General features: G+C 44.9%; 1 protein-coding gene across 5 annotated transcripts in view; it reads right to left on the bottom strand.

The window, feature by feature from the left end:
• PPP1R16B (protein phosphatase 1 regulatory subunit 16B) overlaps positions 1-21,230 on the bottom strand; it is a 94,970-nt gene that overhangs the window by 52,365 nt on the left and 21,375 nt on the right. For all 5 annotated transcript variants that reach the window (XM_039498270.1, XM_039498272.1, XM_039498269.1 and 2 more), the window contains exon 2: positions 18,600-19,007. In XM_039498270.1, the coding sequence (XP_039354204.1) occupies positions 18,600-18,846 (247 nt within the window). In that variant the 5' untranslated portion in view covers positions 18,847-19,007. The remainder of the gene's footprint in view (positions 1-18,599; positions 19,008-21,230) is intronic.

Raw genomic sequence — 21,230 nt, 5'->3', positions numbered from 1 at the left:
CATTCTGCCCTTCCCAGTCCACAACAAATCTGGAAGCAAGGGTATCTCCCTTTTCACGTGCTTGTAACTTACCAAATTGCAGCTTGTGATGAAGTGGGGATTTTCCTTTGTTATACTGTACGTGAGCCTAAGTGAGTCTTACTGTTAAGACTATGTGAGTTTTACTGTTTTGCATGAATACTGTGTGTGCTCAGTTTCCCTGTGTGCTGCACCAATGCCTCTATGGTGGGAATAAGGGTGTGAGACTTTGGCTGAAACCCTCGCGGGCAGGTGAGCTATGGCCGGTACCCTTAGTAACCTGAGATCCAGGAGGGGGATGCGACCAGGTGACACCTTTTGCCAGGGAAGCAAGACAAAGACCAGGAGGAGGAGCAATGGGGGTATCTGAGGTCGGGCTGCTGGAAGCTAGCAGTCTGCTTTGGGGGGACTGGAAGAGGGAGAGTCCAGGGCATCTGGCCCAGGACTCCCCAATAAGGACTTGGCTGAAAGTCACTGATTCCTGTGCTAACAAGTTCTTTTCTACGCTGTGTTCCTGTTGACTAATAAACCTTCCATTTTATGCTGACTGAGAGTCACTGCTGACTGCAGAGTTGGGGTGCAGGGCCCTTTGGCTTCCCCAGGGGCCCTGCCTGGGTGGACTCGCTGAGGGAAGCGCACAGTGAGGAAGGGGATGCTGAATGCTCCGAGGGCAGACCCAGGAACGTTGAAGCTGTGTAAGCTTCTTGCCCTGGTGACAGTGTGCTCAGAGAGAGGAGGCTCCCCCAGAGTCCTGGCTGGCTTCGGATGGAGTAGTTCCAGAGCACTGGCCCAGTGACTCCGTGACACAGCTATATACAATAGCATCCCCTTTATCCAAATGGAGCTGCCATTATTTGGATACGGAGGTGTCCCTCGGCTGTTTTTTTCTATTACAGATTCCACTAGACGTGAACACAGCAATAGTTAGGTAGGATGTCATGCCTGTCATTATGTGGTACACCACTGCTACTCAGTTAGGCAGTGATAGAACCCAGACACAATGGCTCCAAAAGCACCTGAGCTGAAGACGAGACTCCGTTCGACTGTGATATGCAGTCAGATAGCTTCGATCCCATCCATTAAAGGGCAATATTATATAAAACTAGCCAAGCTCAACACAATGCAGCAGTGAGGGAAAACTATGTTCCACCTAGTTCCCTATTCAGCAGAGAGCAACATGTAAAGACCAATATCCCATCCTAGGCTTTGCTAGCTCTGCTTACTCAGACATGAGCAACAAAGACATTTGGCTCGTCTCAGAGGCCTAGGGGCTGTTTTAGTTATGAAATGACAGGCTTTTTCTTCAGTTGGCTGACCAGCCAGCAGCTAAGGTGGCTCTCCAGCGCCAATGTGGCAGCAGACTTGAATATTACTGAAGCTACTTCTAGTGGCCCCAGACGTGGCATTTCAGGACTGCTGGTCAGGGTGCTGCAGACTTGGGAATTCTTCCCAGAATACCAGGTAGGCCCCTGATTGTGACTGGTGTCACAGCATGACAGAGTTTAACAATTAAGCCACTCTTGCTGGGAGATTTAACAAGCCTCTCCTACCTCTTTCCTGTCCCATGACTGGAAAGCCCAGAGTCACTTTCTGTTTAAGGGAAGGAGAAGGGTGTAGGCTCCATCCTGTTGGAATCAATTTCCAAAATAAGGTGACTGAAGCCAAATGGAAACTACTCCCCCGCATCCCTCTGCTAATTGGTAAGTCACTCCCACAGGAGCTGGAAACTTCCAGCACTAGCTGGGGTGCATCCAGAATCCATTCCTGAGGGGCACAAAACTCCAGTTTGGGGTTGATTAGTACCATGGGCAAGGAATGTTTCTATTGGAAGGCTTTGCATTAACATCTACTCGCATTGATTCATTGACTCTGAGTAATTCATTCTTAAGGAGCCAAATGCCCAGGGGTGCCATTCCTGCAGTTCCCACGGAAGTCACCGGGCCTTGTAGGTGCTCAGCACATCTTGGAATTTGGCCCAGTAAGAATAAACCTGCATTTTGCTTCAGGAAACCTGGCAAAACCCAGAGAGTGTGAGAGATTGCATACAGCAGAGCCATCCAGTCATGGCTGCTCTCACGTCTCCTGTGTCCCTGCCCCAGCACATTGCTACAGGAAGTGAACTAGCTGACAATTTCCCCCAGCTCCAGCTGTAACTCAGGCTGTCAATCCTACTTAGTCTTAGGAAACTGTTTGGCAAGTGATGCCCCTTAACTGGAAAACAGGTCTCTGAATGCAAGTAAAAAAAATGTTTCATGCTCTCATTCACCATCATCATTTCAGTGTCCACTCTCCAAGTATTAACAGGCTTACTGAATAACTAAAAAATCTTGGACCTCTCAGTGGTCCAGTAAAACTGGTGGATATGATGATTTGAACCTGGACTCCACAATATAGTGTGAACTTAGAATTCCCCCTGTGCCTCAATTCTACTGCTTTTAAAAGGGCTGCAACGTGGTAAAAGATAAGAATGGATTCTGGGATGGGGCACTGGCCCGTAGCCTGTGCCTGACCAGTTTGCTGTTTGCATGATGGTCCAACTATGCACCCTTCAGAGAGCATCATGATTGCTGGTAACCCTGCCAAGCCCAGTGACCATTTCACGATCACACCAACATGGAAGTCCTTTGTGAGCAGGACTATTACTGAAATAGACAGGGATTCTTTTTTTCCATGCTCTTTAGTGCTTAGATTCTATATTGATGGCTACAGTAGGTAAAAACATAGATTGTTCAGCTCGTGACCCATCGAGATCTATGCTAAGGAGTGCTATGTGACAGTGAAGCATTAGTATTATTACAAAGCCTGGACACATTTGTTTGTTTGTTTTCTGACATCACTCAGCAGCGAAGTTGGTATTTCATCAGTGTTGCTGCCCACATCAATGGAAGTTAGCTTTAGACTCCGGACCTGCACTGATATCTTGCTAGTGTCTATTTAAAAGCTTTCAAAACATCTGCATGAGAGAGTTAGGAGACTGCCCCCGTCAATAGATTCCACTGGGATTGTCCTCCTTTGGTGGAACACCACCCTATTTCTAATGAGGGCTATTTCAGGCAACCCAACCAAATTTAATTAAAAAGAAGAGTGCATTTAGCTGCCCGAGGAGTTTTCCTGAGGTCTGACAGACTGTGCTAATTAAGAGAAACGTACAGAGTTTAAAAAAACCAGGTCTGAAAAGTTCTAAAAGTCACAGAAGGACACTGAGCTCTTAAATAGGTTAAAACTTATTCTTTTAAGTGTTTGACTGAAATCTCCTCGCCTGGCACCCTCACACACACACAAAAAAGAAACTTGTTCTTTATTCTTTCCGTTCTTAAATCTGATTCCTATTTCTATTATGTGCCTCACATTTTGAGAACATGTGTTATCTTAAAGTGCTGCCTTTACCTCACAGGGCTGTTTAAAGTGGAAACTCCTCAGGGCATGGATCCTGTCTTCATGTTTGTCTTTAAAGCACTCTGCGCACTGACGACATTCTAAACAGACGTTTAGCACACTCAGTTTTAAGTGTACTTCAGATCTGCAACAGTAAAAAAGCCATCAATATTACTGTAACACAGAGGCCCACTGGTGGTTCACTATGTGTCAGCAATTCTTATTGGCCCTGACAAATTCACTACACCTAACACATTGCTGTCAAAATATTTATCTGTAGAGAGTGCCTTGTAAGGTATTGAATGAAAGCCGTTAACACACATTAATATCATTGTGAAACGTATGCGGTAACACTATATGAGGAATTATGGACACTTCCTGATATTATGCTTTAGAGTCTGTAATCAAAGGGAGAAACAGGTTTGCTTCCAGATAGGTAGTTATCTCCCTGTCCCTAATGCAAATGCTGCATTGTGAAGCCAAATACAATCCCAGCGGTATTTGCATGTAAGTCAACAGGAAAAGCCAGGTTGACTGGGGGATGTTAAATCAGCATGGGAAGACACAAGAGACTACAGCTACAAGAAGTTGTTTTGTCTCTGGGGGCAAAACAATGTGGTTTGGGGAAACATGAGGGGAAGCAAAAAGACATTTTGTTATCCTTTTACTGAGGTGACTCCTGGGGGGGCATGGCGGGAAAAACCATGACAATCTGGGCCCTGATTTGATTGAAAATCAATAAGGTTAAGATTCAGTCACAGATATTTTTAGTAAAAATCAGGGATAAGTCACTGGCACTAAACAAAAATTCATGGAAGCCCACAACCTGTTCCTGACTTTTATTAAAAATACCCTGGCAGGGATGGGGGACTAAGAGTTCGAGCACTGCCAGGGGCTGACCTCTGGCAGCTGCTCCAGCCCTGCCCGCTGCTGCTCCAGCTCCAGCGGGGTTGACCCAACCCCAGTCGCTTCTTCAGCCCTGGTGCTGTTGCTCAGGCGGCCCTGGGGCTGACAGCTGCTGCGGCCCTGCTGCTGTGGAAGACATCACAGCGGTCCCAGAAAGTCCCAGAATCCATGATCTCTGTGACAGAATCATATCCTTAAAAATCAGCAAGTTCTGCAGAAAAACTCTGAGGGGGAGAAAATTGCTTTTAGCCTAAGGATTGTAGCTTGCTAAAGTGATGATTGGTATCTTAAAAGTATGTTATAGCTTTATTTATAACCAATACTCTTTCCCTATCTTTACTCAATATCACTTAAATCTCTGTATTTGTTAATAAACTTCTCTTTGTTTTATCGTAATTAGATCTCAGTACTGTAATATTAAACAGTGTGAATTCTTACTTCAGCCAAACATGCTGGAGTGTACGCTGTTTCATTGGAGATACCAAAATTACCAAGTTTGTTATCTAGTGACATAGGCTAGATACTCCAGGGGAGTGCTTTGCCAGGGAGCGTGGGAACTTGGGTGCACCAAACATTACTCATAAGGTGAAGTAAAGAGCTGGCAGAGTCCTGAGAAGTTTATCTGGGGTGACTAACAGACTGAGATGACAGGGAGCTGTACCCCAGTTTAGCAGCAGCAAATCTCTCTCAGGGAGACAGGGAGGTTACACAGCGACCTACATTTTTGGGCACCCCAAGAAAATGTCACAATTACCCCTGCCATGGGCAGACAGACTCAGATCAGGGACATCCGTGTAAATCTGCCAGAAAACACTGCTTTGTCCTAACATGCTCAGGTGGAATCAGTGCAATACTGAAGAGCTGCCACTGCCCACTGCAGACCTTTTCCTCTTGAGATATTCCTCCCTCTTTTCTGCAGTGGGTCATATTTTGGGACTAGAAATGTCATTTTATTGAAATAGCCATTTTCCCTCATGGAATTTCTTATGAAGAGATTTTCTGATCTGGATAATTGGAAAGAAAATGGTTATTTTGACATATCAAATCTTGGGTCAGTCAGCATCAAAATTTTACCATCTGGATATTTCCAACTGAAAACTTGGGAATTTGGTTTTACAAATAATGTTACTAGGTTTTGTTCCAGTTAGGAAGGGAGAGTCATTCTAAGATGCTGCCTCTTCCCACAAAGGGAAATTTATTTTTCAAACACCTCTAGTTGTGTAACTAATTAGGACAAAACAACTGCACTGTGAAGCTAGCAAGTCCCCGCTACGAACCAGGATTAAGATAAAACATGGAGGAGCAAGGTGGTTGGGTGGGGTTGCTTTCAACTTTACTCCAATAGCCAGTCAGTCATTAGATCTGCTCTCCTCACTCCTCTCCTTAGAGACTGGGTAAGAGTCGTCCTTATTAAAAGGACCTATCCCCTTGCCTGCCCAATGCCCAGGCATACGCAGCAGCATTAATATGATCTCTAGAAACATCGTTTCCTGTGGTGAATCAGATCTTTGGTGCAGCCGTGCTGGCATCCTGCCTCAAGGAGCAAACAGACTTTCTGACTCGGCCCAGGCAAGGTGAAAGGGGGGCATTCCCTTCCTGGGAGAACAGGTGGGTCAACAGCCCACTTGGAAAAACTAAAGGGACGGGTTTAGCATAAGATAATAAGCCAAACTCTGGGACACTGTGACATGTGGTATACAGTGTATGCTGAATGTAAAGGGGAAAATATTACAGATGGCCCCCATTTCACCTTCAGCTAGTGTTCAAAGTGAGGGCAGTTCACAACAGTCTGGGATTTTCTGGAGGGCAACTTCAAGGATAAGCAGTCGCAAGCCCTCCTTGACTTTAATGGAAGCTGCCTCCGCTTACTGCAGGCTGCATCTGATCTATTGTTTCCTAATTAAGGGCAGCAGTGCTGGGACAGTCAGCAATGTACTGGTTTTCCTCTGGCCCTAGCGATAACAGAGTTAAACTGGCAGCATGGCAGTGTTAAACTGTGGCTTGTTTGCTGGCGTATTTACTAGTCATGGGGTGATGGGGAATAAAGTAAGCCAGACTCAGGACACTTTTAATGATCCTTCCAGAATCTGATTTTTTGCCAACTCATTCTTAAGAGGTGATAAGGTTTCCCAAACTCAGATTACTTACAGCTTGGGAAACACATGGCCAGGCTCCAGCGGAAAGCAAACACCAGAGAAACAGGAGCATTGCAATAGGTCATCAGGAGCTACCTTGACAGCTGCCATAGCAACTGGTATTAAATAAGGAATTAGAGCATTCTTCAGGGAAGTGGGAGAACTGCAGCCAGTGGGATCCGAGCAAAACCGAGGAGTGAGGAGAATGAATATAAGTGAGTGGAAGGGGGTACAGGATCAGCATCATTTACACAGACACATACATGCAGTTACTCAGCCATGCTATGGAGATACCTATAAATACACAGACAGAGTTTCTCAAACTGGGGGTCGCGACCCCTCAGGGGGTCACAAGGTTATTACATGGGGGGTCGCGAGCTGTCAGCCTCCACCCTAAACCCTGCTTTGCCTCCAGCGTTTATAATGGTGTTAAATATATTAAAAAGTGTTTTTTAATTTATTGGGGGGGTGGCACTCAGAGGCTTGCTGTGTGAAAGGGGTCACCAGTACAAAAGTTTGAGAACCACTGCACTAAGACACTCGATCGCAACCTAAGCCCTAAGGAGCAGGTACTGCCACTGTAAATGTATACAGGCTGATCAGGGCCAGGGTTGGCTACGTCTACACTTAAAATGCTACAGCGCATCAGCGTAGAAACTCATTACAGCGATGGGATGGGAGGGGTTCGCCTGTCAGAGTAGTTAATCCACCTCCCTGAGAGGCGGTAGCTAGCTCGACGGAAGAATTCTTCCATCGACCCAGCACTGTCTGCACGAGGGGTTAGGCTGGCTTGATGACGTCACTCAGATGCGTGGGACTTTTCACAACCCTGAGCAATGTAGCTGGGTTGACCTTCCTTTTTAGTGTAGCTCAGTCCTGAAGCCAGGACAGAGATTTAAGTCTGGAAAGAAGAACGCAGATTACCTCTAAATTTCTCCATGGGCAGGAGAAAAGGGAAAAAGAAAAGCCTGCAGGCATGTTAAACTGCAGCACATAGTCCATGGGCTGATTCTCTGCTCCCTATGAACTGTCTGCAAGCATGATTCCTCCGCCTCTCTCCATTCCCCTGCCTCTTGAGGAAAGGCAGACATGTGAGGGCTCTCCGCACCATCAGGATGGCTTCTCCTCCTTCTAAAGTCACCAATATTCATTTACAAACCCCACAACCAATACAAAGTGTGGTGTGTTTAGCTCTAGACCACAATGCCTTTGTGTAATGCAACTTTAGATGTCCAAGACCACTATCCATGTAGAGAGACAGCTGCTGTTTTGTTTGAGGTTGCTGCCACTGCCTATTACACAGGAGATATCTTATGATCACTCCAGGTACCTTTATTTTTGCTTTTTTGTGGTTCTCTTTACTGAAGGCGCTGGAAACCGTAGGTGGTTACTATTTGAGTGCAGGAAGTAACAGAACGGTGAGCTGGTGAGGTGGAGGAAGAACTAAGTTTTGCTTTCTGCAATAACTTCCATGCTGCCATCCCCATTTCAGCTAGCTGATATCTGTACTGTGATACCAATTCCTCTTCAGTTACAGACCCTCCAATGGGCAGTCAGACCAAACGATACCTTTCAGAGTCTGAGCTAGTAGCTGGAGCAGAGACTGGAAACCAGCCAATTTGGGTTCCAGGCCCAGCTCTGCAAGTGACTCATTGACACCTTGGGCTGTGCCTCAGTTTCCCCATTTGTAAACGAGGTGAATAAAATCTCCCTTGGGGGAGTCGTGACATTTAATGTGCTTCGAGGTAGTTGGCTGTAAGGTGCTGCGTACATGCAAACTATTATTATTTGAGTCTTGGAAATTATGACCTTTGATACATGGCGGCTGCAGGATATTAAAGCATAAACAAGAATCCCTAAGGGGCTGGCTTGATGGCAGTTAGCATCGCCTGTTGGGCATGTGCATTGCCACAAGCTTCCCAACAGCAGCCCTTCCTAAGAGCTGAGGAGGGTGTTCCTGCTAGTTCTTCGCAGTTGTAAGTACAGCAGCTGTGACGGAGGCACTGACAGGTTAAACAGGAGAGATTTAGCGCTTTGTTTTGGGCACAAACATCCTCCACCCACCCACTTCAGCTAAGGTAACATTAATAATCTGCCATGAGCTGACAAAAGCCATGACATTTCCAGCTAAGGCTGCCGCTGTGTCCTCAGTTTGGCTTGCTGAGATCTGGCAATGCAGAGTTTGCGAAGCAGATGGTGACCTTACCTGCCGTACCTCACAAGCACACAATCTTAACTCTGAACTGCCTCCATTTTCCCTCTTGGCAGGAAACCCTTCACATTACGTGATGCAACTGCAGCAAGAGTCTCCCCCAAATCCTGTCAAACCAGAGAAACCCTTTAACTTCAGTCAGCACCTAGGAATGATACAAACCTCAATGAAACTTACAATTCAGACCACAGATGACATGCTTCATCTCTCAGCTAACATGTCCATGGGACAACGGAACCAATCTCTACATTCCCACTGAAATAATGGGATTGTTAAAACAATATTAAGTATTGTTTACAGTGTTGCTGTAGCCGTGTTGGAGCTAGGATATTAGAGAGACAAGGAGAGGTGAGGTAATATCTTGTATTGGACCAACTTCTGAGCTGAAGAAGAGCTCTGTGTAGCTCAAAAGCGTGTCTCTTTCATCAACAGAAGATGGTCCAATAAAATATATTACCCCACCCACCTTGTCTCTCTAATACAGTAAAAGCGTTGTTACTTGGCACGCTGGCGGTATGGGGAGTGCTGGTTAGTCAAAAATTCCGGTTAACTAAGAGTTATACTTACCAATGGAATCCCAATTGTTAAAGAATTAGAATACAATCAAATGAATAAAGTATAAAATAGTATACAGGTACTCACCAATCCAGTAGTCATACTGCACTGCTGAGTGGTTAGTTTCTTGAAGCACTTAAGTGTAGACAGATAAAGTTTTCTATACAGTAGGTTATCTTATGACACTACATATCACTATGGACAGCACACGGTGTACACCTAGATCACTAAAAACTATACTGAACATAATTTAATCTTTCTTTGATGATTCAGAAAGCACTTCAGGATCTTGCAGTGCCTCAGGGTCATCATTATCAACATCAATTATCATTGTAGATGTAGAAGGTGTAGGAGATTGGGCTGAATCTGTAATGACTCTGTGACACACCCTGGAAGCTGCTTTTTTTAATAAAACCTGGATACTAGCTTGCTTACTTGTCTTCTGCCTCTTTTGCATACAAGTAGAGTGCAGAATGTGCAATTGTATAACCTCCTGGGCAGTATACTAGTCCCGGTTACTAGACTGAAGATGTGTATTGGGAGATATCAGAAATGCTGGTTAATAGAGCTTTCTGGTTGATAAAGTGCCAGATAACACAGCTTTTTGTATTACATATTGTGATATGTAATAGCAGCCTCAAACACTGACATCCTGTTCCATCCCCACACTAACCAGGACAATACACTGTTTGACTGAGACAATATCATACTCAGACAATTAATCAGTGGGATTAGCCATGCTAAAGGAGTCTGTTTAAACCAAGCCTATATAGACTAGAAGTGTGCAGCACACATGTCAACAGTAACTGCAGCTAATGGAAATTAATGGCTGTTCACAGCCAGACAACACAGCCTGTTTTAAGAGGTGGTTCTTGTTTAAAAAGTACAAAAGTAAAGACTGAACCTGCCAAAGTGTGTCAGGTTTTAAAAGTGAAACCAGGGTGACAAAGCTGCTGAAACTGGCCTCCAAACCACATTTTTTCCAACACTTTAGAAGCAGCTTACCCAATTTAAGCTACTTTTGTTAAGAAACAAAATCCAGGAGTTGGCAGGAGCCATTGGCCAAGTCCAGCTCCATTTAAAATGCTCTGCACCACAACTGAACATTCTTTGTTAAGAGGGACAAGTAATTTGAACCCAACATTTAGGGTCCACTATGTAGGAGTTTTAAAAAAACGATATAAATTATTTTCAGTGATTGAAGAGATCCATAAAAAAGTATTATTTTCAATGTTGCCATTCAACAATATATTGGAAACCCAAGCACTGCATAGCGGATACTCTGCTAGGACTTGATAATGCACCCATAGCAGTCAAGGTTTTACCATAAACTCCTGTGAAAGTGGGATCAGGTATGTAGTTTGCAAAATGAAAAACAAACCAGAAAATGAGTTGATATTAAGAGAACATGAAATTCTAGTTTCATTGTGTAAGGTGAGAGAGCATGCTGGGACAGAGCATGAACACAGGCAAGGATTTTTGTTTTTTTCCCCCTCAATATTTGGGCCACAATTTTCAAGCCAAGGTACCTAAAGTTGGGCTCCTAAGTACGACTGAGAGGGGCTGTGCACTTTTGGTTTCTATTGCAGTTAACAGGAGCTGCAAGTGCTCAGCACATCTTTAAAAAAAAAAATCACTCTCCCCCGACCCCCCTTTTTTATTGTTGTGGTGCTGTGTGTGGCTTTAGGAGCTGAAGGTTTGAGAATTTTGGCCTGGATTTTTATTTTGACAGAGCATCAAGACATGGTGATGGGCATGTTAGACAGAGCAAGACCTCCCTCTTTATGGTCTATTTGTCATTTCAGATGCCTTGAAACAGAAAATGCACATGCCATAAAGGGCTCTCCTCAGTGGACAGTGTAAACGCTTTAAGTAGAGCTGGTTGGGAATTTTTCAATGAAATAGCATTTTAGAAGGAAAATGCTCATGTCAAAACCAAGTGGAAAAGTTTTAATTTTGAAAGTTTCGCATTTTGATGTTTTGGAAATGAAACGTTTCATTTCAATTCAAAACTACTTTTAGTTTAAACATTTAAGGTAATTTATAGTGAAAAAAAGAAATTAAAGGTCAACATTTGAATGAAATGTTTTTATTGACCTAATCTGAAATCTTCCATTTGCAAAAAATTTCACAATTGATTTATTCAGGACAGAGAAAGTTTTTGAAACCTCAGAAGTCTGACAGGACAGGAACACACAATTTCCTGCCTAGCTCTGACTTCAAGCAGCCAGGAAGAGTCATCTACTTGTTAGAACATCAGACGGACTCCTAGGTTCTTATGTCATTGACAATTGCTTAATTGCCGTACGTCAGCCAGCCTGGTTATAATCAGATCCACAGATTGTATGAGCATGTAATGGAAGGACACACCTCCACTAATTTACCATTAGAATAATTTCACCTTTGCCACTGGCTGACACTGACATTTCCCTTACTGGTGTGCTAGAAGGAATGGATTTTAGTGCCCGAGAAGCCACAAAAATGTGTGTTATTGAACAGAGACCTATTTATTAAATATATATCCTGATTCTGCTGGGGACAACTAATTTTTTTTCAGGCCCTTCAAGGCAGCACAGAAGCCAGCAGAAAAATCCCCCTCCAACAGGTAAATGCACTTGCTGATAAAACGCCTTCAAGTTTGACTGCATGCAGGAAAAGCTGAGTAAAAGGCTTCAGGAAACTAATCATGTGGGTGGAGAAAATGAAGACACCTCATAAAAGGTTTTTTAGTAACAAGGGAACAGATCACATCAGCTTGGAAAGGTTAGGGAAAGCAATTTATAGACGCTAATTAGGGCCTCTTTAAAATGCTTTTGTAATTGACAAGGTCAGTTTTATACTAAAATGGTGCAAAGAAAGGAAAACAACAAGAACTGCCCTGGGAGACTGCGCATTCTGAGCATAAGATTCTGCTGCAGCGTTATGGAGGTTTTCAAGGGTCATCATAAGGGAAACACCAGTGTTATAACTGTAACCTAGGTAAATATTTATTTACTTGGTATTAATACAGGACCCGATCCTGAAGCCCTATCCAGGCAAAGCTTCCCATAGACATGAACATCTGCCTCAGGCCTCTGGCTCGGATCCATACGTAAGAAACTCCACAGCATTTAGAAAAGACTCGTGCTTGATTTCGGTGAATGCTGTCTCCACTATTGCTCTCCCACGTGTTCAAGTCGAGAGATTTTTTTTTAAATAAATGTGAAGGTTTGATTTGTCTTCTGTTTGCGACTCTTTAGGTTTTGGGTTTTCAAGCTTCCCCACAAAGACCAGAAAGTTATATGAGAACCCCAACTTTTACTTCGAGAATAACTTTAAGTGGTGGGGCTTTAAGAAATAGCACCAAATTTCAAGTTACGTGAATTGGCAATACTGGACCTCCCACACTTTCCAGCAGGCACTCCAATCTGATTAGTTTACCTCCCCAGCCAACCAAGGCACTTAACAGAACAGAACCTCCTGAACTTGCTACAAGGAAATCTCTTGCTTTGCTGTGCATGCAAGTGGGAACTGTGAGCGCAAATTGTTAGCAGCTGTGCAGTTACCCAGTCAGTGAGCAAATGCAGCATGTTCCAGGTATTGAGCACACATACCTTTTTCCAGGCACAACCACTCTGCATGCTTTCAGGAGAAGAGAGGCCTCAGTTTTCAGTGTCTCAGTGGTGGTTTCCTATTTGATTGTCAACTATTTGGTATTATTTTTATCGTTCAGTGTTCTAGAAAGTATTGATTGTGTCACAGTCCTGGAGACTGACGTCGTCCATTCACAAACTAGGTATAGCATTGGGAATGGCTGTCTAAGTTTCCACCACACTGTCCTGCCAGTGAGTTTAACCATGGATTTGGCAGGACTACCTCTAAAAGTGAGCGAGGAACTCGTTCTGTCAGGTACTTCTACTCCAAATACAACTTGTGCATGAGTTAAATTAAATCCACCAAAGCCCTAGAAGTTGTCTCCACTGCCTTCTTTAATCAGGTCCTATTTAGAATTTCTCCCTTGGAGAGAATGTACTTGTGTTCACCTTCCACCATGGAAGCTGGGCTGGCTACTCACCCTTTCACAAAGAGTGAAACCAGCTTGTAGGGATTGTCATCCTGCAAGAATACTTTCCATTCCAAAGCTACTCACAGCTGCTTTCACAGTGAAACCAACAAAAGCACCATACCTGCTCTCCAGAGTGCATTTCTGAAGCTCCAGATGCTGGCCAGAAAGTTATTAGAACTCGGCACAGCTGGACATCTGCTATGATGTCAGTAGGAAGGAAAACTTTCAGATAACACTGGGAAGGGTGGGTGGGTGGTTCCCGGTTAACCCACAGGGCAAGTAAATGAGTAGCAGGGAGAGCGGTGTATAGGGGCTATATATAGTTCCACAGAGGCCAATTATGTCAGCCTCGATTGTTTGTCCAGTTTTCCACTATGCACTGCTGTGCTCTCCTACTGCTCCTTATGCAAGGAAGAATCCCCTGTAAAAAGTCTGCAAGCCCACTCCCTTATCTTGTAAATCTCCGCCATGACACTCCGAACGAGGCAGCTGGTGTGCTGCCCATTAGGCTGATCACATGTCTGCTGTTTTGTCTTAAACATTAATCGTAAGCCCTTTCTGGGCAGAAACTGGTTTTAGTTCATATTTGTAAGAGTCTAGCACAATGGAGCCCTGGCCTCTAGACATGATTGCAGTGCAAACACTGGTAGTTATTTGTAAGAGGAAATGGTAAGGAGCAGCAGCATTTCTTGTTCTAACCCAGGTATAACTTTCTTTAACAAATACCTTTTGGGTTGACACTTGTATTATGACAACTGAGCAAAACAGCTGCTGCTGCTCTCAGTGTAAAAGTAAAAGAAGCCAGTCTATCCCCTGGAGCACATGCAGGATTGTTCTCCAAAGGATACTTTATGATTTTTCATCCAGTCTAGTTTCATGCTACAAGTCTTCTACCACTTCCCTTGGGAGGTTATTCCACAGCTTAATAGATCTCCCTGCTAACCTGATATTCAGTCTAAGTTTTCCCCTCCCTATTTTCACCGTTACTCCTAGTAATACCCTTTTGTTCCGCTTTGCAAATGTCAAATGTATAAACTGCAAGAAGAGGAATTTAAACCATTGTGTTCCCCAACCTAACTTCTCAGCCTCATGATCATTTTTATTGATCTTCCCTTGAACAGCAGGAGCTGCCATAAAAATAAGAACATCTGGCGGTGGCCCCTAAAAGTCAGCTGAAAACTGATGAAGCAAAATTCTGCATCCTAAAATAGGTGTAGGGCATTTGCCTAGGATCTGGCTCCGCTTGTTCTAAACTATTAAGAATTCCTCTGCCAGGGAATTCTATACTTGGCAGCTGCAGTTAGATTCCACCCACCCTTTGTACTGACTACTCAGGAAGGACAAAAGGGACCAGAATAGGGACAAACCTGGTCTGTAAACTATTTTTAGACTTGAAAAATGAACACAGTACAACCCCATTGAGTTGAAGTATTCCAGAGGCATCTGAAATATTCAGCTAAATGGGGACGCAAATGTTGCATTGGGGATATGATTCCTCTGCATTCCTCCCACCCAGCCCCAGCCTTCAGTTAGTTAAGGGATTCAGTACAATACAGTTTCTTTGATTTTTCCAGCTAACATTGAAAGTGCCTTTTTCACATGTGGTCTGATTTGAATTAGTGTGCTAGGAAGCGATGAGTAAGAGGAACATCCTGCCACATGGGCCAAGCCAAAGGAAAGGGGTCAGAGTGGTAACACTACATTTAAAGAGATCAGACATGGATTTTCCCATTAAATAGAAGAGTTTCAAGCCGCAAACTGCATGCCCACCTCCTCCTCCCCACACAACCAATGGGGTATGCCTGTGTGCAACGTGAAACTGCTTTCTAGAGGACCAGTGAGTTTCAGGGTCAGAGTGATTAGCAGGTGTCCATAGATGGTCATCTTCCCTGTAGACACCTCCATCAGCTACAGCTAGGAAGGGAATATTAAAGGGCCAGGCTATAAGCCAATTCACCATGCAGTTGATCCACTTCACTGCCCATGCACAACTGGGGACTTTTCGCAGGTATATGGCCAACATTCTGGATATCAGAACCCAGCTGGGCAGGCTGGTGTGCCGTATTCAGATCCCTTTCCTAGATGGAAGTGGCCTTGGCACTACAAGCTAAACTAAGACCAGATGCCAAGGTGACCAGGTACGCTTTGCAGAACAATCTCTCTCAATTTCAAAGCTCTTGACAGAGCTGGTCAGGAATTTTTCAATAAAATGTTTGTCAGATAATGCCTGTCTGTCAAAAACTGACCCTTTTGGCAGGAACGTCTCAGCTTTAATTTTTGTCAGGAAAGATTTCACCGCCCCAGAGCTGAAATTCAGGTCAGAACGTATGTGTACGAGACACACCGCCAGAAGAGCCAACAGCCCGGTGGTTACAGTACTCATGTCTGATTCAGAGCAAGGTCTTGAGCCTGTGCCTTTCCACTCCCTAACCACTCGACATTCGTCTATTCTGGGCTGGGACACATGGGTTTTCATGAACAATTTTGAAAGCTCTCAGTTACAGCGATACACAATGGGCATTTTTTTTTTAAATCTCTACAATTTCCACCCAGCTCTACTCTTGTCTCAGTACAGTAGAGACTGCAGTAAAGTTTCAGATCAGAAAATTACGTGGCCAGACTGGTTTGATCTTCCTCTATCTGAGCCAGTCACAATGTATTTTCTATTGTGTGTGTGCACACCACTACTCTCTCTGGGGTGGATTAGCCAATCTGCTCAAGAATTTGATAGTCACTCTCAACTCTTTGAAGGTTAGGGAGAAAAAAAAAGCCTTGATACCATGACATCTAATGGTGATTCTTTAGTTCATATGATGAGGGGGTGGGGGGGAAACCAGGTCTTTGGAACTCAAGGGCATAGGACATGTTTCATATTTGATACCACACATGGATAGTTTAGATGGCATCCATGATGTAGTTTTCAGTCACGGATTTGTTACACTTGAGTACGATCCCACAAGGAAAGACATTTTAGACAAGCTGTCTCGGAGACAGGCATAAGAAGTGAGTTCCCTCTCAGACCCAAACAACCCTCAAGTTCCCGCCAAGGATCTGTACTGGGACCTGTGCTGTTCAACGTATCCATTAATGATCTGGAAAAGGGGGTGACCAGTGAAGTGGCAAAACTTGAAGATTCAAGATAGTTTGGTAAAGCAGACTGTGAGGAACTACAGAGGGAGCTCACAAAACTGGGTGATTGGACAACAAAATGGCAGATGAAATTCAATGTTGTTAAGTGCAAAGTAATGCACACTGGAAAAAATAATCCCAACTATACATATACAACGATGGGATCTAAATCATCTGTTTATCGCCCAAGAAAAGAGATCTTGGAGTCGCTGTGGATAGTTCTACAAAAACTTCCGCTCAATGCACAGCAGTGATCAAAAAGACTAACCGGGTGTTAGGACCTATTAGGAAAGGGATAGGCAATAAGACTGAAAATAACAAATGCCACAATATAAATCCATGGTGTGCCCAGACATATTGTGTGAGAGAGGAACACTACCCTATTTCATGAAAGTATTTCATGTCACTCACAGCTGGGCCATCAGTTTAAAATATACAGAACAGCCATACAAGTGGCTGTCACCTACCTGCCACCACCAAAGGATGCCAGCCAGGCAGCAACTAACTTACCACTTATGTCATAGGATCTAATGGACTAGTTTTCATAGTACAAAACCACCAAAGTTATTCATAATTGGTCTCATAGTTAGCATTCTCAAAGAAGCCAATTATTCGTGAAACAGAATCAGGGTTGAGTAACTGTGGCTCAGCAGCGGGGGCGGCTGTAACCCACTTAAACTCGCAGAGTGAAACTACGTATACGTAAGTCAGTCTCCAAAGGATTACTATAGGTCTGCCCAGAGGGTCAGACTGGGATTCCATGCACAAAAGCAGTGCAGTGTATACTGCTTTGCAAAATGCACGACAGAGATATGGAAGAGACCGCTCTACAGGAAATCCAATCGATCCCAGACTCAACCATGGTCACATCCATTAGGTACAATATGCCTTTCTGAGGGGCTAAAAGGAATACAAGAAGGTATCTCAGAGAGAACAGCCATGGGAGGACTTTTGGGGAAATTCCTTGCAGAGCAGGCCAGGTTACCTCTCCCCCCTCCACCATACACACATCTTAAATCCCTGTGCAGAAGCCAAAGGAGCCAACCTCAGTCTCTATCCATGCACACCTTAAGTGTGCGACTACCTCTACACTCCCCAAACAGGGTGGGATGGGAAAAGGGAGGAATACACCAGCTGGCAGAGCTGGGGGAGCCCACACTGCCACATGCAAGAGAGGAGAGGGCTCCTACTCAGACAGTCTAGGCTAGAGATTAGAAGCCACAATATAAACCTGCATTGGCAGAGCTAAGATGAAACTCAGCAAGGTTCCAGGCATCTCCACATATCCATGTAAGTGCCAGTAGACTAGATACAGCTTCTGCTACGATAGGACAATACTCCGTCAGCAGCTGCCAGGGTTGTTCTCTTGCTCCTTAGCATGGGAATTTCAATTCTAGTTTTCAGTACAGTTAGTCAGAGAAATTGTTCAGACAGTTTCCTTGACCACAGACAGCGCAGTGGAACTAGATTAAAGTCACATACATGGGAGGTGACAATTGTAGTACTGGGCGACAGGGGAAGGCTGGAGTAAATACAACACGTTGCTTTAGGGGAAGGCCAGGTCAGGGTATATTCTGCTACTGACAGGTATCCCCATGAATGGCAAACATTGTCATAGCTTAGCTACTATGCCAGGGGATTGGGAGTCCAGCTGCTTGGGGTTCTATTTCCAGCTCTGACACTGATTTGCTTTAGGACCTTGGACAGGTCACTCCACCACCCTGTGCCTCAATTCCTCCATCTCTGAAGTGGAAAGAGACACTGACACACCTCCCAGGGTGCTGGGAGGCTTCTTTTATCCAGGCGTACAGCACTTTAAGAACTGCCTGCAGAAGTGCAGAGTAATAGGAATTGGTAGCTCCCCTGCCACGTGGGGCAGAAGTACCCTAGGCTAAGTGCACCTGACCCTGCATGGGAGGGTTGGACAGAGTGAAAGGAGCCTCCCCCCGAGGCAGGATCTAGCCTGCACCCCCATAACGTACTTGGACCACCTTCTGACATCAGTCTAAGGAAGTGTAACTTTCCACACAGACCGCACCACCTTAGCCTATCCGTGCTGCTGGGCCTGGTGCCGTCACTGCAGGAAATGCCAGCCCATAGAGGCAGTACTTCTGTACAGACACCACTGGAGGTGGCCTTGCACACTGCATGGAGGTACAGCAGGTTCACAGGTTGCCAAACCATAAGGGCTTTGCCAGACACAGGCGCTCCCAGCAAATCCTACCTTCCTCCACATCATTCCTCAGCGATGCCTCCAGCAAAGCAACGCTGGCCTCAAAAGACACCTTCTTGCGGCTCACAGCGCTCCTCCTCTTCTCATGCTTCCGCTTCTTGTGCTGCATCTCCTTCTCGTACTGCGCCCACTTCTTCAGCTGCTGAGCCCTGCGCTTCTGAGCTGTCCGCAGCCGCTCCAACGTGGGCACCTTATCCAGCAGCTGGAGTTCTGTCAGGAGATCCGCGTGGGCGTCCATTGGCTCTGCTGGGAGAGATGGAGGGCAGCCCCAGGATGGCCCTGCTGGAGCGATATCCCACAGTAGGTGCTCTGCGCATCAGCAGCCCAGCACTATACTATCATCCTGGGGCTGAGCTGTGATTGGTGCATCCTCATCTCCAAGGAGCACATGGCGGAACCCTGAGAAGAGAAGGAAGGAACAAGGCTAAGTCTCCAACAGTCCCATTCAGAAAAGTCACCATTCCCAGCCCAATGGAAAAAAACCCTCTCCTGATAACAGCTACCGTCTTAAAGAGGCCTGCTTGGTGTGGTGCTCCATCCCCCTCTAGTGACACCGAGACCATCTAGAGATTAATGAGTCTGCTACAGCCTTAGTGAAGAGGCATGTGGCTTGAGGCTCACACACTAAGCTTGAGAGGTCCCAGGTTCAATCCCATCCACCCACAGCCAGAATCTGATGGTGTTGCACCATGTCAAGGCTTTTAACTACAAAACTTGGTAATGAGGTGTGGAATTGTCACCTGCCAGCTGGAAGGGACCTAGTGAAACCCACTTATAGAATCATAGAATCATAGAATTCAAGATCAGAAGGGACCATTATGATCATCTAGTCTGACCTCCTGCTAGATGCAGGCCACATAAGCCGATCCACCCACTCCTTTAGCAAGCGACCCCTGCCCCATGCTTCGGAGGAAGGCGAAAAACCTCCAGGGCCACTGCCAATCTTCCCTGGAGGAAAATTCCTTCCCGACCCCAAATATGGCGGTCAGCTGAACCCCGAGCATGCGGGCAAGACTCTCCAGCCATACCCTCTGGAAAAAGGTTATATCATATCATTGACCCATTGTACTATTTACCAGTGTGGCACTTAATTGACCTATTGACTAAGCCCGTTATCCTATCATACCATCTCCTCCATAAACTTATCTAGCTTAATCTTAAAGTCGTGGAGGTCCTTCGCCCCCACTGTTTCCCTCGGTAGGCTGTTCCAGTATTGCACTCCCCTGATGGTTAGAAACCTTCGTCTAATTTCAAGCCTGAATTTCCTGACTGACAATTTATATCCGTTTGTCCTCGTGTCCACATTAGCACTGAGCTGAAATAATTCCTCTCCTTCCTGGTATTTATCCCTCTGATATATTTAAAGAGAGCAATCATATCTCCTCTTATCCTTCTTTTGGTTAAGGAAAACAAACCGAGCTCCTCAAGTCTCCTTTCATACGACAGGCCTTCCATTCCTCAGATCATTCTAGTGGCCCTTCTTTGTACCCGTTCCAGTTTGAATTCATCCTTCTTAAACATGGGAGACCAAAACTGCACACAATACTCCAAATGAGGTCTCACCAACGCCTTATATAACGGGACTAGCACCTCCTTATCCCTACTAGAAATACCTCGCCTAATGCATCCCAAGACCGCATTAGCTTTTTAACAGCCACATCACATTGCCTACTCATAGTCATCCTACGATCAACCAGGACTCCTAGGTCCTTCTCCTCCTCCGTTACTTCCAACTGGTGCGTCCCCAGCTTATAACTAAAATTCTTGTTAGTCATCCCTAAATGCATAACCTTACACTTCTCACTATTGAATTTCATCCTGTTACTAATACTCCAGTTTACAAGGTCATCCAAATCTCCCTGGAGGATATCCCGATCCTTTTCCGAATTGGCAATACCTCCCAACTTGGTGTCATCCGCAAACTTTATCAGCCCACTCCTACTCTTGGTTCCCAGGTCAGCAATAAATAGATTAAATAAAATCGGACCCAAAACCGAACCTTGAGGAACTCCACTGGTAACCCCCCTCCAACCTGACAGTTCCCCCTTCAATACTACCCTCTGAAGTCTCCCCTTTAACCAGCTCCTTATCCACCTCTGGATTTTCATTTCGATCCCCATCTTTTCCAATTTAACCAGTAATTCTTCATGCGGTACCGTATCAAACGCCTTACTGAAATCCAGATATATTAGATCCACCGCATTTCCCTTGTCTAAAAATCTGTTACTTTCTCAAAGAAGGAGATCAGGTTGGTTTGGCACGATCTACCTTCGTAAATCCATGCTGTAATCTATCCCAGTTGCCATCGGCCTCATGCTCGGAACCACTCTCTCTTTTAAGATTTTTCCATGACTTTGCATACTACAGATGTTAAACTAACAGGCCTGTAGTTACCCGGGTCACTTTTTTTCCCCTTCTTGAATATAGGAACTACATTAGCTAATCTCCAGTCAAACGGTACAACCCCCGAATTTAGAGACTTATTAAAAATTATCGCTAACGGGCTAGCAATATCACTCGCCAATTCCCTTAATATTCTAGGATGAAGATTATCCGGGCCCCCCGATTTACTTCCGTTAAGTTGTTCAAGTTTGGCTTCTACCTCAGATACCGTAATGTCTA

This window comes from Mauremys reevesii, linkage group 13, assembly GCF_016161935.1.
Source record: "Mauremys reevesii isolate NIE-2019 linkage group 13, ASM1616193v1, whole genome shotgun sequence".
Taxonomy (NCBI): Eukaryota; Metazoa; Chordata; order Testudines; family Geoemydidae; genus Mauremys; species Mauremys reevesii.
Note: the sequence above shows the minus strand (reverse complement) of the source record. Positions and strands in the feature narration are given on the sequence as shown.